The sequence below is a fragment of the Plectropomus leopardus genome, chromosome 16 (genome assembly GCF_008729295.1).
Source record: "Plectropomus leopardus isolate mb chromosome 16, YSFRI_Pleo_2.0, whole genome shotgun sequence".
NCBI classification, from domain to species: domain Eukaryota; kingdom Metazoa; phylum Chordata; class Actinopteri; order Perciformes; family Serranidae; genus Plectropomus; species Plectropomus leopardus.
In genome coordinates this window covers 5,378,489-5,394,938 of record NC_056478.1, presented here as the reverse complement: position 1 = coordinate 5,394,938, position 16,450 = coordinate 5,378,489, and the positions used below count along the sequence as shown (strand labels likewise).

Here is a 16,450-nt window from a genome sequence, read left to right as displayed (position 1 = left end):
AAAAAACAAAGAAACAGATAAATACAAGGTCATGTGATTTTTTTAATTTAAATTTTTGTAAAATTGTACATTATACAGAACAGCATACTTTAAGCATGTTCTGTTTTTAAAATTGAAGTGGGAAAGAGATAAAATGATATATAGAAATAAATTAGAATATGTTCAAAAAATATTCATATGGGCAACAGTGATACTATTAGTATGTTTTTCTGAAGAAAAATACAAATTAAAAAAACAAACAAATGAAAAACAGTCCACCTCTCAAAATGCATCTCTGTACACTTACAGTCGGAAAGTCCTTGCCTGTGTACACATTTTGTATATTCACTTCCCTGTTCATATGAGCCTTTGAGTTTTGAGATCAATATGTTGAGGAAAACAGGATTAGATATCTTTAGAACCAAGGATGGTAGAAAAAGAGATTGATTTTGTTTAAAATAAGTAAATAACAAAGGACCCTTGTTATTAATTTATTCAAGCCAAGGTAGAACCCCAAAAAAATAAAATAAATGAAGTTAAAAACTAAAGAAATGAATAAAATCTGGTGCAATATTGATTTGAGAGAAGATCTGGCTGCATGCATGTACTCCTAAAGAGGTGATGTGATGTTTAAACCGTCAAAGTCTAATTTAAGGTTGATTATTACGCATGATACAAACAGTTATGATAAGAGATTTGTCTTATTAGTTAAATGAATACACCATATTGCCCACTGTTTTTCTCCCAATTCCTTTTGAAGTCATGTGGGGAAGGTCACGTGTTCAAGTGTTTAACAATGTTAACAAAAAAGCCTATTTTTGTTGTTGTTTTTCAGAGATTGTCACCGGGATGAAGTTTACCAACGACTGCAGGCATTTGATTTCTGTGTCAGGAGACAGGTGAGAAATAGCCCTATTCTTGGATTCACATTAGTAATGTAGAATATACTGGAGACAATCCAGCATTTAGAGGAGTATAATTCAGTTGTATTTCTAAAAAAAAGATAACAAGCATTATTCTATATTTAAAATAAGAGATCTAACATCAATGAGAATAAACTACTGCGTGAAAGCAGGGCTGGAGCGTCAAATTAAAATCATCCTCAGCCTCTGCTGCCAGAGGAAATGAGTGGGGAAATGTGTTTGCAGACAGTTTCCTCAATAGTGGAGCTGAAATGAAATGTTGAATTTTTAATGCCTGAATGCTTTTATCTCCCAGCTGTATCTTTGTGTGGCGACTGGCTCCAGAGCTGACAATCAGCATGAGAGAGAGGCTCTGTCAGCTCCGACAAAACCCAAACACTCCACCCGGCAAGACCTCCAGTCTCAGGTGACGACACACGCCTCCTTTATTGGTTACATTCATTTCATCATGGCTGTGATAACGTATAAAAACTGGCAGAAAACTCACAGGATGATGATCATTTTGATGTTGTTATTTCAGGAGAGAGGTGTACAGCGCCCCCACTCTGGGTGGTCTGTCCTCTGACAGCGACCGCGAGCACGAGGAGGACGACGGAGCAGAGAACGACGACCCCAATGACCCAGAGGACATCGCAACAAACAGCTCGTCTGACAGCAGCCACGGAGAGGAGGACACAGGTACTGTCCTAACGTGGACTGAATGAGAATACGAACAGTGTTGACTCTAATCCAGGTGCATATCAAGAGAATTTCATATTGTAGACAAAATGTTGCCCATTCAGGTGGAACCAATTGTGTTAAATAGTATCTGCCATCTGCAGTGACCCTGTATCGGGGCAGCTTTTGATAAAAAGAAGCCAGACATGAAACGAGTATTATTTCATTATTTTTAAAGCTTCTCATTATGGTCTTCTTTCATACAACAGGTGGCTCAGATGAAGGACAGGACTGGGAGCTGTCGAAGGTTGGTGGTTATATTCAATGTGAAAAGACTTTTATCAGCTGAATTAAAAAAAAAAACCCTTCTTTTTGTTAATTTTTTCCCTTTGCTCAGTGTTTTTTGTTAGTGTTTATAGATAGATACTTTATTAATCCCTCACAGGAAATTGCATTTGTCTCGGCAGGTCATTCACAGCTAACCACAGATAACATAAAAGCACATCTGTAATCCACAGGGAAAAAACAAACCTAAATAATAAATACAAAAAAAATACTCACTTCTAAAAATATCCAATAATAATGAATACTATGTAGTGAATAAAATGTCACTGTACAAAAGTGCAGCAGTTAAAAACAATGTTTATTTGAGCGCTGATGGCAGCAGGCAGGAAAGTCTTTCTGCAGCGTTCAGTCCTGCATCTTGGTGGAGTCACAAAAATCACTAAATTACAGGTAAAATTGGATAAAAAAAAGAATGGTGCAAAAATAAAATAATTTAAATTTAGAAAATGCTGCAGACAAAAAGGAGTAGTAAGAAAGAACTCCAAAAATGAATAGATAAATGAAAGTTATAAATAAATCAACTATATTTAATCCTATCAGTGGTCTCTATATTTTCCATTAAGGTTAAAAATTATTGCTGCAGTGCAGGTTTGAACACACTCTCTTGTAAAATAGCTAATTTTCTTTGAAGCTTATGTCTTTAATTTACAGTTTAAAGGTTGGAGGGGATTTTTACTTCCATATAAGCAGTATAAGTCGTCTGTATAAGTCGAGCTGCTCCAAATACTGAAATAGTGGCAGAAATGCTCTTTAATGCTTTGGTATTAGAAATATCAAATTTTTATAACTCCATCCAATTTTTTGGCATCTTTTTATTCCCTTATAAATAAATTGAGCATGAAACTTTTCCTAAAGAGTGATGATTGAATGATAGACAATAACATGTTTCAAATGGCCACTTTTACTTGAATGTGAGTGTCCATTATATACAGTGTTTAATGTTTTTATTTTGAGTGTTTGTGTGTGTACCAGTATATTTTTTTAAAATTTTTATTTAATGCTAAGTACGACCCGTTTATGGGGAGTAGGGTACCAAAAACCAAACAACACAATGTTTCTCATTGTTTCAGATTGTGATAGATATTTCATAGTAGGGGTGTAAGAAAATATCAATACACTTGATTTACGCAACATTGTGTTTTGTGATACTTAATTGATTTTTAATTAATAGTTTACGTGTGAGGATTTATGTTAGTGGTTTATTTTGTGTTGTGTTTAAACTCCTGACCGCTCAATCCTTCATTGTTGTTATTTATCTTCGTCATTTGACTCTTCCACTCCTTTTCTATTATTAGATTTAAATGGCAATAATTATAGCCTTGCTTACAGTATTGCAGTTTATTGCAATATAATGGATCATAATACATAGCATAAACTACCTCATAGTTTTTAGTGACAGTTATAAATCAATCAGTGTGTAAAATGTACAGTTGATGAGCAGTTCAGCCGCTGCTCCAGTCTACTGTCTCGTTTAGTTTTCTTTCAGTTCTTCAGAAGGTCTGATGTGGTTTAAGGATCTCTGGCTTCACTCTGCTGGCTTCACTCTGCCACACATGAGCTGAAATCCTCTGTGATGTACCCGGGGGGGGGGGGTCCCCTGCTGAGTCCTTAAAGTGATAAAAAGCTATGTGAAATCTTAAGCGAGGGCACTAAAAACTACATCACACAACCTCATCTGAGACGTGTTCATGTGGAGGAAAATTGACACATGAGGACTTTAATTTCCAGAACTGCTGCATTACATTGTTTTCAGAACTGCTGTGTTACATTATTCATCCTAGAAAAGGCAAAGGTTTCTGTTTTTGGCTGCACAGCGTGTGCCGAGCAGTGACTGACATGCGTTAGAGGCTCTTAAGCTCTGATTGGTTGTTTTCGTTCAGACACGGTATTTTTGCAAATGCCTCAGGACCGCAAGGCGGAGACAGAAGAATCTGCTGTTTTTTACAAATTATCTGCCCTATGTACTACTGTCAGGATATAGTGACAGTTTCAGCAAATATTATGAAAAGTTATTATTTAAAAAAAGTTACCTTCTGTAGTTTTAAGCAGGAAATTTTGAGTGTCAAACACTTAATTTCCTGCATTCTGGGATATTTTTCTGCACTGATTTCAGGTAGGAATCTATTAATCAAAGGACTATGTAAAGTTTATGGAAATGAAAATACAATATTCAGGCAGCAGGTGTAAAAATATTATGGAATATAATGCTGTATAGATCTCAGAAAATATTGATTTTACACATTCATTCTCAAGTAGAACAACTTTTATCATTTAACATTATCTCTGCTAAGTCAACACAGGACATGATTTACTTTTCAGTCCTCTTTGGTGTCTTTTCTTTGGGAAAGTTTTCCCTTTTAAATGTGAATTTGACACCTTCTCACACAAATGATCATTTGAATAATTTTAATTTTTTTTTTGTTGCACTAACCACTGAACTGAAATAACTCATGTATGTTTTTTTAACAACTTGCTCAAGTTCAAAACCTTCTGCACCTTCAAAACATATTCCATTTGTTATTGGAGAGGCAGAAAATAAAGACATATTTTGAGAAAATAATTATAATATTACAAGAATAACTGTAATTTTTAATGAGAATAAAGTCATAATACTTAAAGAAAAAATTACCTGCCCCGTCGTCTATGCTAGGGAAAGTTCAGTAGTCACTGGATGTGGGTAGGGACTCGTCGCTACCAAATTCTACACCAGTAATACTCAACTTACGACCTGCGGGCCACATAGCGTGTCAACTGGCCCTCCAACCATTTTCTTACTCACAATGTTATGTATTCTTTTTTTTTTTACTTTTAAAGTAAATTAAGTTACAGAGTGCATAAAAGAAGATCAAAATAGAGCTTGTTTATCAGAAAGAGTGCAAAGGGAGGATCCCTCAAAGCCCAGACAGAGGTCTTGGCTACTTATTTCTATATTAATTCTACTGTAATTTTATTGTTTTTTATGACATCTATTACACGTCTGTCCGTCCTGGAAGAGGGATCCCTCCTCAGTCGCTCCTCCTGAGGTTTCTACCATTTTTTTTCCTGTTGTAGGGTTTTTTGGGGGGAGTTTTTCCTTAGTCGATGTGAGGGTCTAAGGACAGAGGGATGTCGTATGCTGTAAAGCCCTCTGAGGCAAATTGTGATTTGTGATAATGGGCTTTATAAATGAAATTGACTGGACTTGATTAATTAATAACGTTTGTTTCTGAATTGGTCTATGGCCTTCAATCATTTTGCAAAAGTGGCCCTCGAGCAATGCAAACTGAATATCCCCGTTCTGCACCCACGTATTCACATCTTTTTACAAGAGCAGTCGTGGTTCACTGTGTCACTTGTACATCCTTTCCAGCATGGAGTCGTCAGCCAGGTCACACCTGACGCCTCTAAACGCCCTCGGAGGCGCTGGTCTCATCGTATGGGCTCTCTGGAGCTGATGGTGAAATCCATGCTGGACCTGAGGCAGCTGGAGACCTTTGCTCCCAAAAACAGCTGTCCCCCTCATGACAACGACAGACGGACCACGTCCAGCCTCCAGGAGCCCGTGGTATGCATGACTCTATGGTGCAAGAGACAGAGAGACGGAGAGGGAGCCGTCCATATGGATCCATGTTTGTGTAACTGCTAAGTCGCCTCATTTTCTGCAGCTGCAGTTGGAGGAGAGAGCCAAGAGGCATCGGGCCTGGCCACATGCTGACTGGCTGTCCTCACACCCATCCAAGGGCATCAGGGGGGCTGATGGAGCCGTGCTGTACCCCGAGGAGGACGAGGGTGATGCAGGTCTGCAGGGCAGGTAAACCCGCACTCAGAACACATGCTTTCACCCCAGTGATCACAATGACACTGAAAAAGAACAAAAGTGCTTTTCTATTCTTGGTGTAATGTTTCTCTCCGCCCCTGTTCCTCGCTGTTTCTGCCTCTCTCTGTTTTCATACGTCAGTGATTACATGGTGAGGGAGCAGCACTGCAGGATGCAAGGACGAGGGAGCCGCAGTGACAGCAAGGAAAGCCGCAGCCCGGACAGCGCCTGCTCTGTGGGCTACGACAGCAGGGACTCCAGCCCGGACCGTGTCCGAGACGGTGAGGTCTCACTCTGAACACAACAATAAAAGACCTGAAAAATGGTTAAAGCATTCAACAGTAATTAATGAGATTAATTTCACTTTAATAATTCACTTTTGCTAGATTTAAAATACAAGAAGTGAAGATTAGCATTTAAAGCCACTTCTGTATGTGTGCAATTTGAAAATATCTGACTTTAGCACCCCCCACTGGCACTATCAGAAAGGACACTAAGACATAAATGCATGCTTCTCTCTTGCAAGGTTGCACAGCTTCCACCAGAATTTAACCATTTTACTGCAAACAAACACTAATATTAACCCAAATATTATTAATTTAAAATGATAAAATCATACAGTGTTCTACATATTGCTGCTTTAAAGGAAGGTTTTTCTTCCTTCTTTCTATTTCGTCAGCAGAGAGAGCCCAAATTAAACTGTCTAAGGGGTTTTAAATAGATGTCACACTTGCTGTATTTCAGATTTTTTCATCTTCTACATTTCTGTTTCAAGTTAGAAGTGTCTTCTGAAAGGTGTGCAGAGTGCTGGATTTAAAATGAAAATCTAAAATGTACATGAAAGCCATCACATCTCTTCAACGCACAGGAAAGCTGATACCTGCCGAGAGGGATTTGAGCACACAGAGGCTAGGATTTCAGCTTTCAGACCTGATGGAAATGTGTCAGATAATATAACCACATAAGCCTCAGTAGACTGGCTGGTCATTTGTTTAGGATTATCTGGTACCTACCTGCTGTATGAGGAGATGTGCTGAGGTCAAGAAGAGTTTGGAAAGGGGTTTATCTCTTACATTTTTCTCCTTTGTGCTTTCAGATTCTGCAGATGTGGAGTCTCTGAGCCAGGACAGCTCTGCTGAGGAGAATGAGGAGACGGAGGAGCAAAAGGCAGAAGTGACGAGTATGGACGAGGCTCTGAGGACAGTGAGTGACACTGCTGACGCTGGTCAAGAAGACTTCCTCAAGAGGAACTTTGAGACGCTGGAAGAGAGCTGCAGCATTGGTAGGAGAAGTTAAACACTCACACGCTACTGTACAGGAACAGTTTGATTGATTGGTTAATGTTTTTATTTTGAACACGTAAAATACAACAAAAACAGTAGTTAAAAACATAAAAAAAAAGTGAAAGAAAAAGGGATATAATGAATTCCTTCTGCAGATTGCATTTAAAACTTTGACAGTGTAGGGACAACATGTTTTCTCTTTATGAGAGGTACAAGGTAGATTTATTGTCATTTTTCTTAAATGGTTTAAGAAGAAATGAAACTGAAGTTGATCCTAAATCCTGCTACATCTAATAGCAAAAGTAACAAGATTTTTGAGGAACCACTGGCTGCTGCATCTGCATGCACCACCGTCATCATTAGATTGAAATCACTGTCATGACTGTAGGTTAAAGGAGGATGTTACCGCCAAATAAGCATTTGTATATCAGTTACTCATCCCGTGTTACATTGAATTTGTAAAGAAAACTTTTCTCGCGTGCCTCCAGTGAATGAAAAATCTAAAAATGGAGAAAATTCTTAATGAATTGAAGTAATTAAGATTTAAATCAAAACATCTGTTTACAAACCCTCACACAACTCCAAGTCTCATTTGTCCAGTCGTATGCTCAGTACTGCCCAGAAACATACATTTTTGCTAAAACCTCAGTGAAAGCCATACTTTATTGACAAAAAAACGTAATTTTACCTCACTGAACACAGGAGCTGCTGGTCTACTGCTGCCTCAATCGGGTAGTTTTTTGTGTTTAAAACAACAAAGTCACACAATACCAAAACTGATCGAGGCAGCAGAGACCTGCAGCTTTAGTTTTCAGTGAGGTAAAATCACTGTTTCTGTCAGTGGAGCTTGGCTTTTAAGAGAGCGTAGATAAGTTTCTTTTTCAGTTAAGTTTCCCGTTTGAAAGGTCGGTCTGTTTGGGAAGAACTGAGAACAAGACCTGATAAATAAGACTTGGATTATACTGCACGAGTTGTGTGAGAGTTCAATTCATCATTTCCTAATCATTCTCTCTCTCTCTCTCTCGTTAAAAACTTATTTCTAAGCCAATTTTCTTGTCACCTTTAACCAGTTTCTTGCTTATTGCCTTTTTCCATGTTTTCAAAATTCTTGTGAAAAGCATCTGAATGCAGTTAAAAACTGATGTTGGTCTCAAAGGTTTAAAATTCAACAGATGGATTTGAGACTGGTATCTAACGCTGGGCATAAAAATGAATCTACTTATTTACCAAAATGTTGAGCTACTACTTTAAATAATTTCACATGCAGTTCAACACACCAACAATATTCCTTATTTTTTAGTCTCTTGTCCACTTTCTGTTTCTTTTTGTCTCTGTGTCACAGTGTGTTTTTCTTCTCTCTCAGTGCGACTGTCTCTATTTTCCTTTTGTTTTTTTTCTAACGCTTGATGTCTGTCCACAGCGGAGCAGAGCAGAGTCCCCAGGCTCAGTATGTCTTCACGCTTCCTGGCCAGAGGACATAATAACAGGTACTGTTGACCACTTCAGACCAGTGTGGATTCACAGCTATAATTACAAACCCGTGTGGAATCACGCACGCTGCTCTGCTAAACCATCTGTGTACCCTCCTGATCCAGCCAAGCTGTCAGTTTCAGATGACATTGTTATCTTTCTTTGGGTGAATTTATGTGTATACGAAGATTGTATTTTATATTTTTGGAGTTTTTACTCTTCTATTTGTAGTAGCAGGGAGACATGTAACAGTTAAGATTTTTTTGCTTTAATTATTTTTAGATTTTTGCCTGTTTCTTGCTGAGTTATATGAAAGGATAGACTGCACTCTTGTGTGTCTGTACGCTACTTATGAAGATACAACCAGCAGACGGTTAGCTCATATCACAGAGTGTGTGTGTCCTGGGAGTACAGCACCCTGTAAAGCACCCAAATCCTCTTGACACTTCAGTTTTTGCACAGATGAAAAATAAAATATAAAATTATTATTAATAATATTAATAAAAACATGTTATTTAGGAAATGTTAGACTTGTTGTTTTTCTGTTTAAGGGACAGTTCACCCCCAAAATCAAAAGTGCTTATTTTTCCTCTTACCTGTTGTGCTATTTATCCGTCTGGATTTTTTTGCTTTTAGCTGCAGAGTGTTGGAGATATCGGCCATAGAGATGTCTGCCTTCCCTCCAATATGATGGAGCTAGATGGCACTTGCCGGTTGCCGGATCTAGTTTGGTAGAAAGAAAATAGTTCAGACATGACAGTCATGATTTCTGAAAAGACATTGCTGCTGAGTTTTTCAAACCTACTTTTTTTACGCTGTTGGATCCACAAGCCGAGAGCCATTTAGTTCCATTATATTTCTACGTCTGATATCTCCAACACTCTGCAATTCACACCAAAACAATCTACACTGATAAATAGAACTACAGGTAAGAGGAAAAATACGTATTTTTTATTTTTTGGGGTTAACTGTCCCTTTAAAGCTACAGCCAACAGCTGTTTAGCTTAGCTTAGCACAAAGACTGTAAACAGGTAGCTTGACTTGTCCTAAAGGTAACAAAACCTGCACACCAGCACCTATAAAGCCAAATGTGAACAAATTATATCCTTTTTTATTTATTCTGCACCAAAGTCTATTTATAAAAGCTTGTGGTTTACTTGTGGTAATGAATGAGCGCCCAAAAAAATGAGTTTGACCATATCGCAGTAGGTATCCCTGTTAGCCAATTCCAGTCTTTGTGCTAAACTTAATAAACCAGCAGCTTCATATTTACCGTACAGACACGAGAGTGGCATCGATCTTCTTCTCTCAGTCTCTGCAATGAAGCAATAAGTGTTTGTCCCAAAATGTCAAACTATTCCATTAACTTACTGTCAGGGAAAACAGTGTGTGCACTCCTCTGCTCCCCTGACCCTGTAGTGCCTTCTGTCTGTGTAGGGCCACGCCTCTGTTTGCAAAAGTGCACGGAAAGGAACAAAGTGGCCACTCTGCGAAGCCCCCCGTGTCAAAAGTACGGCCCTTGATGGAAGACAGCCAGAGCAGAAACACGGAAGATAAGACCCCTGTGTCCCCCGGCAGGATCGAGGGGCCAAAGTAAGAGGAAAACACAGACTCTGAGCCGCATGAGGTTTATTTTTAGACAAGTGCTGCTTTGGCAGACTTGGATTAATGAATCATAAATGCAAAAGATCAGAATAGCACAAAAAGGTACTCTGTTTGCATGAATAAATGATTCTGAAACATTAATAAGTCCACATGGCAAGAGCGCAGTATAGTATAATACATATTCTGAGGTCATTTTGGGCTACTACTTCTACTCTGAGAATCCTGCTGTTACTTACAGATTAATTATGAATAAGGGCAAACAAAAGCATGGAGAAACTAAAGTAATTATGCAAATAAATATGACTAGTTTACTACAGTGTAGGCAAAATGTAGCAGAGCATCAACAGAAAATGAAAACATAAATCAACACAGCTGGTATTTACTTTGGCTTGTTTTTTTTCTATTTTTTGGACTGAATTATTATGTGCAAAGTGATCTGAAAGCTGCTGCGTTGCCTCTCAGCAGGGCTGAAGCTCCAGAGAGGGACTGTGATGTCGTCCTCAGGCCTCTGAAGAAGAAGAAGAGTTCAGGTTTCCACTTGTGGAGGTTGTCCAGCCCTCCACCCAAACCGCAGCTGCTGTTGGACAGAACGACGTGTTTGCAGAAGTCACAGTCGGTCCAGAATCTGGCCTCAGACAGTACGTTTCGTCATCTTTTGTTTTTTTTAATCACTATGTTTGTGCCACTATTTCTGTAAAATTAAGATCAGATCATTCCATAAGATACATTAGCACCATTAGGTGCAAATTATGGCTACATTCACATTACAGGGCTTCATATTCAAATCCAGTTATTTCCTCTAACCGGATCTCTCTGCTTAGACTGTTCACATTTCCATTATCCACAGACTAAAAATAACGAATAACTACAGGAGCATCATCCACTGGTTTGTGGACTCCTGTTTTGAAGCCTTGAGTTTGTCATTAAGGTCATCTTGGTTTTTTGGAGCCAGAAGTGACCATATTGGAGCGAGAGGCAGAGAACAAAAACATCAGATTTGGGCCACATTTTCTTGTAATGTGAACAAAGCCTATGTGACAGTAAACTTAATTTGCATGGTGATCTACTGTGAAATATTCAAAACAGGTTACTCTGACTTTGGATAGTCACCTGGAATTGGCAATAACAAAATGATATGTTTTAAAAGTAAAAGTCATCCAGTTAATTCATGACAATTTGACTCAAAATAGTTAAATGTACTTTGATTTTCTCAAAACAAATCTCTACGTCTGCGTTTTGTCTCCAGCTCCTCACTCCCCTGTGTCCTCCAGTAACCGAAGGGAGTTCCTCAAGAGACCTCAGCAGCTTTTCCTGGATCAGGACATTCCCAAACCTTCCTTCCACTTTTCCTCCCCCTCCACTGGCTCCCCCCAGTCTCCCCAGTCCCCCCTGCCCTGGGAAAGCCCCAAACTCAAGCCCCACCACTCCTACATGAACCCCACCGCCAGCTCCATGGCCAAAAGCAGCCGCTCCATCTCGCTGGGAGAAGTCATCCAGTCCGGCACTCCCCCTTGCTCCCCCTCCCTCCTCAGGAGCAGGAGGTCATGCGGAGAGCTGGACGTCGCGCCTCCTCTGGCAGCTTCATCTCCCGTTTCCGCTTTGCCCTCCACTCTCTCAACATCTACACGCTCACTGTGTCCTCTGCCGAACTCCTCGACTTCTCTCCATCCTACAGCCGCAGTTTCGCCAACTCCTCTCACCCAGAACGTCCCGCCCTCCCGCATCCCGCTGCCCAAACAGCCTCTCAGCCCTCGCCGCAGCCTCTGCCTGGAGGTGATGCCGAGCTTAGGTTGTTCTGGAGACTCGACGAGAGCGTCTACGCCGACCATCGACCCCGGAAACAGAGGTTAGACAGCAGCCCCACACTGTACATGTGACACTTAAACACACAGTTAAGAAACTAAAAAAGCAGATTTCCTGTGTGTGATTGTGTGTTTCTTTTTTGTCATTTAAGTTTTCTTTGGATTAACCCAAAAAGGGAAGAAAAACAACAATAAAAACAATACAGCCATCTAAAAAAATAAATCCCCTGCATGCACATAAAAACCCAACCAAACAACAGCAACAACATTCATATCTGAGCACGTAAACATAACAAAGCATCATTTGTTACACACTAGATACAGTGTCCCCTCGAGTGACGTTAAGAAAATAAATATATAAGAGTCCTCCTACCTCAACATGTTATAGGCAACTTTTTCCACCATTTTTATGTAATTTAGCTGCAGAGATGAAGCCTGTAAGTGTAAGTTCTGGTTATTTTGTGTGTTTCTTCAGTACTGAGCCGACATCTAAGTTTGGATCCGTCTTTGCCGAGCGCTCCACCAGTGAGGCAGAAGAGAGACTCGGTTTCAGAGAGGTACGAGTTTTACGATTCTCCTTCTTTTGTTCTTTTTTCCCAAGATTATTTTTTGGCTTTTTATTGCCTTTATTATAATGCAGCTAGTCTTTATCGATACCACTGTTGATGCTTTTCTATGATGTGGTGGAAAGACTGGCAAAAATATGTTTTTAACAGAACTTGATGTAACAGGGTCCCTTTATTATAACATAAAACTAACAATAACAAAAATACATGAGCAGCACTAAATGAATTTTTTTTTCCATCACTTCTATCCATTTTATATTGACGGGAAAACAAATTTCTCACCCAAACAACTGAATTATTCTGCTGAAGTTTCTCGCCAGAAATTAAATTTTCTTTTTCTTGATGCTACATTTGAACACAACATCATGACATTTTCTTTATTAATAGTTATTTAATAGTCATTTTATTGAGCAGACCTTGAACACATCTCAATAAAACCTCATTTATTTACATAACCAGCTCTTATCCTGCTGATTTCAACTCAGATTTCAACACCAGATTACTATTTTTTACTGAGGGGACTTTCTACAAAGTTTAAATGTGCTTGGATTTAAATAACATTACTCGACTCGAGATGTAATGTTACATTATAGGACTCGATAGCGGTACTGATAAGCTCAAACGTCAAACGATAAGCTCAAACGGGTTTCGGTCTCCGTCCCTATGCTAGAAGCTGCCCTGATTTTTACACTTCTAAACACTCATCTGTGTTTTCTTTAGAAATGTTTAAGATTGACGCTCATTTCTGACGTTTCGTTCCAGCGCCAAGGAGTCGTCACAGGCGGTTGCGTCTAAAGAGCGCCCCCTGGTGCCTGAACAGACCCTCACATCGAGTGCCAATCCGCAGCCAGGTCCGACTTCCCACAGCTCTTTCACCAACCTGTCCGTCGCTACCGTTCCTCCTCTCCATCACTGCATCTCTTCATGCTCGCCGTCTGTCTTCTGGCCTGTCTGTCCGTCTGCTTGTCTGTCTCACGTCCCTCCGTCTGTCTCTGTGTCCTCCTGCTGTCAACGCTGTGATTACTTTGGTGAGTTCACATTTGAAGGGAGAAGTTTTCAGATCTGATGGTTGAGGAAAACGTGCTCGACAACAGGCTTGATATTCGGCTTTGACGTGAAAATCTGAGCGGTGGAATTTGAACACATTCAGGCTCCGTCAAAGGACAGACGGTTTTTCAGACTCTTCATGTCATGCAGACATGATATTAAACCTGATACAGGGTTCCCACAGTCATGAAAGTCCTGGAAAAATTAGGAATTAGAAAAACTGGAAGGCCTGGAAGGGCCTGGAAAGTGTTTGGAATCAAAATAATATTTTCTTAAAGTTTTAAGTATGAATTGTTTTTGGCTACTGATAAGAATATGGTCTTTAAAAATCCCAAAACAGCAATGAAAAATAGGTCTTATTATAGGTCTTTTTATTCTGTTGGAGATTTTTGGAAGATGTTCTGAAAGTGAAAAAAAAAAGAAAACAAAAACAAGAGATTCGAATGCGAAAAAAATAAGATCTAAATCTGAAAACATAAAATCTATAACTAAAAAAAGCAACACCTGAGATATAAAATTATTCAAAAGTGAAAATAGAATATCAGAATTAAATCAAAATTATATTCAAATTGAAATTAACTTTTTCCTACACATTTCTTTTTAATTTAAAAAAAAAAAAATATGGGGCGTCTGGTGGTTGAGTGAATAAAGCAGGCGCCCCATTAATGAAGGCAGTGCCCTTACCACAGCGGCCGCAAGTTCGATTCTCATTAGTGGCCCTTTGCTGCATGTCATCCCCTCTCTCTCTCCCCCTTTCACACTATTGATCTGTCATAGCCAATACAGGCAAAAATGCAAAGAAAAAAAATCTTATTTTTTTTTTTTTGCATTTTTTTTTTTTTACAATTCAAGACCAAAACTAAAATTTTCAGTTTTGAATTTTAGTTTTTCAATTATTTTTTTTTTTCAGCTTAACAAGCCTTTTGGCTTTGATCTGAGTCTGCACTCCCTGTTTTAAACCACTTAAATAAAGTCATGGAAATGTGGTCAAATAATTATGGAAAAGTTTGGAAAATTCATTAGTTACAATGTGTGGGGACCCAGATGATAATCTAATAAAAAATAGCAGAATAAACTCCCTTTTGATGCTAAAACAGTAATTAAAAAACATCATGTGATACACAGAGCCTCAGTTAACTGAAGCAGATTGTTTTCTCTCACATTTCTCTCTCTCAATAAAGGTATCTAATAGAGTTCAAACGCTGAGATGAATCTTAAAATAACTTCTTCATCCTGTTCTTCACGCTTCTGTCGCCTGCTGTTCTGCGGATGATAACCGCCTCACAGAGGCAGCAGATTTCATTTCAATTTGAGAACACAGCCATAAATGCCATTAAGTGATATCCAGTCCACATTTGTACCTACAACTGTGTTTCAGCCCGAGGATATAAACTGTGAAATCATTTTTCTCACTTCCACAGCTCGCACAGCTCTGTGTCTGTGCAGCAACCTCCTCCTCTGTGTTTTTTTCTGCGACCAAGTTTCTCCTTGTTCTTCCTTTCTTTTAATGTTCCTCGACCTTCTGCTCAACATTTACTGTGTGCCTACTCCGCTCGATAACTCCGTGTCCGCGTGCATTCACCGTACAGGACGCGCGTCTTTGTGAACGCTCAGTTTTACCACCGTGCTGTGCTTTAAAGAGTCCCTCCCTCTCTCCGTGCAGAGCGCTCCATCACCCTGGAAACTTGTAGGCAGGCTGCGACGGAGCTGCACAGCAGTCTGAGGAAAACCGCCATGCTCTATACTATGGTCAGTGTGTGTGTGTGTGTGTGTGTGTGTGTGTGTGAGAGAGAAGATGGAGACGTGAGGGTTAAGAGAGCCTGGAAGTAAAATCCTGTCAGGGAGTGAGATAAGGAAGATAAAAGGCGAATAGATAAAGATAATTCCACACATATTTCATGCCTTTTCATGCTGTCACTCATATTCCTCTCATTGCTGTAATTGAGTATATATAGAGAGATATTACTGTTGATATTTCTGTAATCCTACATTGTCTTATAATGTACAGTTTTGTCTCAGTTCATTTTATTTTTTAGAGTCTGCTCTTTGCACGTCTCGTCTGTGGGGAAATACTCTTTACATTATTATGCAGCTGAATAAAGAAGTCCATTAGTAGAGTAGGTGAGAAGCAGAAAATTATTCTGCAGCTATTTTTGAAAACTCATTAATTAAGTTTTTTTTAAGGAAAAATGAACATCTGTTGCCGGTTTTAGCATCTTAGATATGAGAATGTGTTGCCTCTCTTTGTCTTTTATGATTTTATGATGGTAAACTAAATATTTTGGGGTTTTTTTTTTGACTGTTGGTAGGATAAAATAAGTAGTTTAAAGACTTGAAGTTTGGGTTTTGTGATGCGCATGTTTATGGCTGCAGGTAATGGACATTTTCATAAAGATTTCCCTCATTAATCAATAGATAAAAAATGACCATGACATCTTCAAATGTCGTCTTTTGTCCGACTGTCAGTCCAAAATCCAAAGATATTCAAATTACAACATAAAACAGAGAGAAACCGTCCTCACACGTGAGAAGCTGAAACTGGAAAATGTCAATTTTTGCTTGAAACATGAAGTAATTAATCAATTATCAAAATATCTTTCAATTCATTTCTGTCACTTGACAAACAGATTAAACAACTAATTGTTTCAGGACTAAAAATGTGCCTTTGAGCATTGAGAAAAGCACTCTATAAATAAAATGTATTATTATTATTTTATCTTTTCATTATTTCTTGAGTGTGTTTAGATTCTATAACCTCCTTCAGGGTACGACAGCAGACCGTGACTTAAAAATTAAAGTAGTAAATTACAACTGTAAATTTGCAAGAAAAGAAAAAAACTTGAATATTCTCTGAGATAAAATGAGCAAAATATATAACTAATTTATTTTAAAAAAAACCCTCAATATTCTCTGAGATTCTACAACTGTAAATTTGCAAGAAAAAAATAAACTCTCTTAGACTGAAGTTGCAAATTTA

General features: G+C 38.8%; 1 protein-coding gene across 1 annotated transcript in view; it reads left to right on the top strand.

The window, feature by feature from the left end:
- The window catches only part of LOC121955475 (mitogen-activated protein kinase-binding protein 1-like), a 42,176-nt gene that overhangs the window by 24,244 nt on the left and 1,482 nt on the right, over positions 1 to 16,450 (top strand). The window contains exons 18-32 of the mRNA XM_042503450.1: positions 815 to 878; positions 1,198 to 1,308; positions 1,423 to 1,580; positions 1,829 to 1,866; positions 5,254 to 5,448; positions 5,549 to 5,694; positions 5,842 to 5,981; positions 6,797 to 6,982; positions 8,404 to 8,470; positions 9,891 to 10,046; positions 10,521 to 10,696; positions 11,305 to 11,904; positions 12,336 to 12,417; positions 13,189 to 13,454; positions 15,137 to 15,222. Of these exons, the coding sequence (XP_042359384.1) occupies positions 815 to 878; positions 1,198 to 1,308; positions 1,423 to 1,580; positions 1,829 to 1,866; positions 5,254 to 5,448; positions 5,549 to 5,694; positions 5,842 to 5,981; positions 6,797 to 6,982; positions 8,404 to 8,470; positions 9,891 to 10,046; positions 10,521 to 10,696; positions 11,305 to 11,904; positions 12,336 to 12,417; positions 13,189 to 13,454; positions 15,137 to 15,222 (2,471 nt within the window). The remainder of the gene's footprint in view (positions 1 to 814; positions 879 to 1,197; positions 1,309 to 1,422; positions 1,581 to 1,828; positions 1,867 to 5,253; positions 5,449 to 5,548; positions 5,695 to 5,841; positions 5,982 to 6,796; positions 6,983 to 8,403; positions 8,471 to 9,890; positions 10,047 to 10,520; positions 10,697 to 11,304; positions 11,905 to 12,335; positions 12,418 to 13,188; positions 13,455 to 15,136; positions 15,223 to 16,450) is intronic.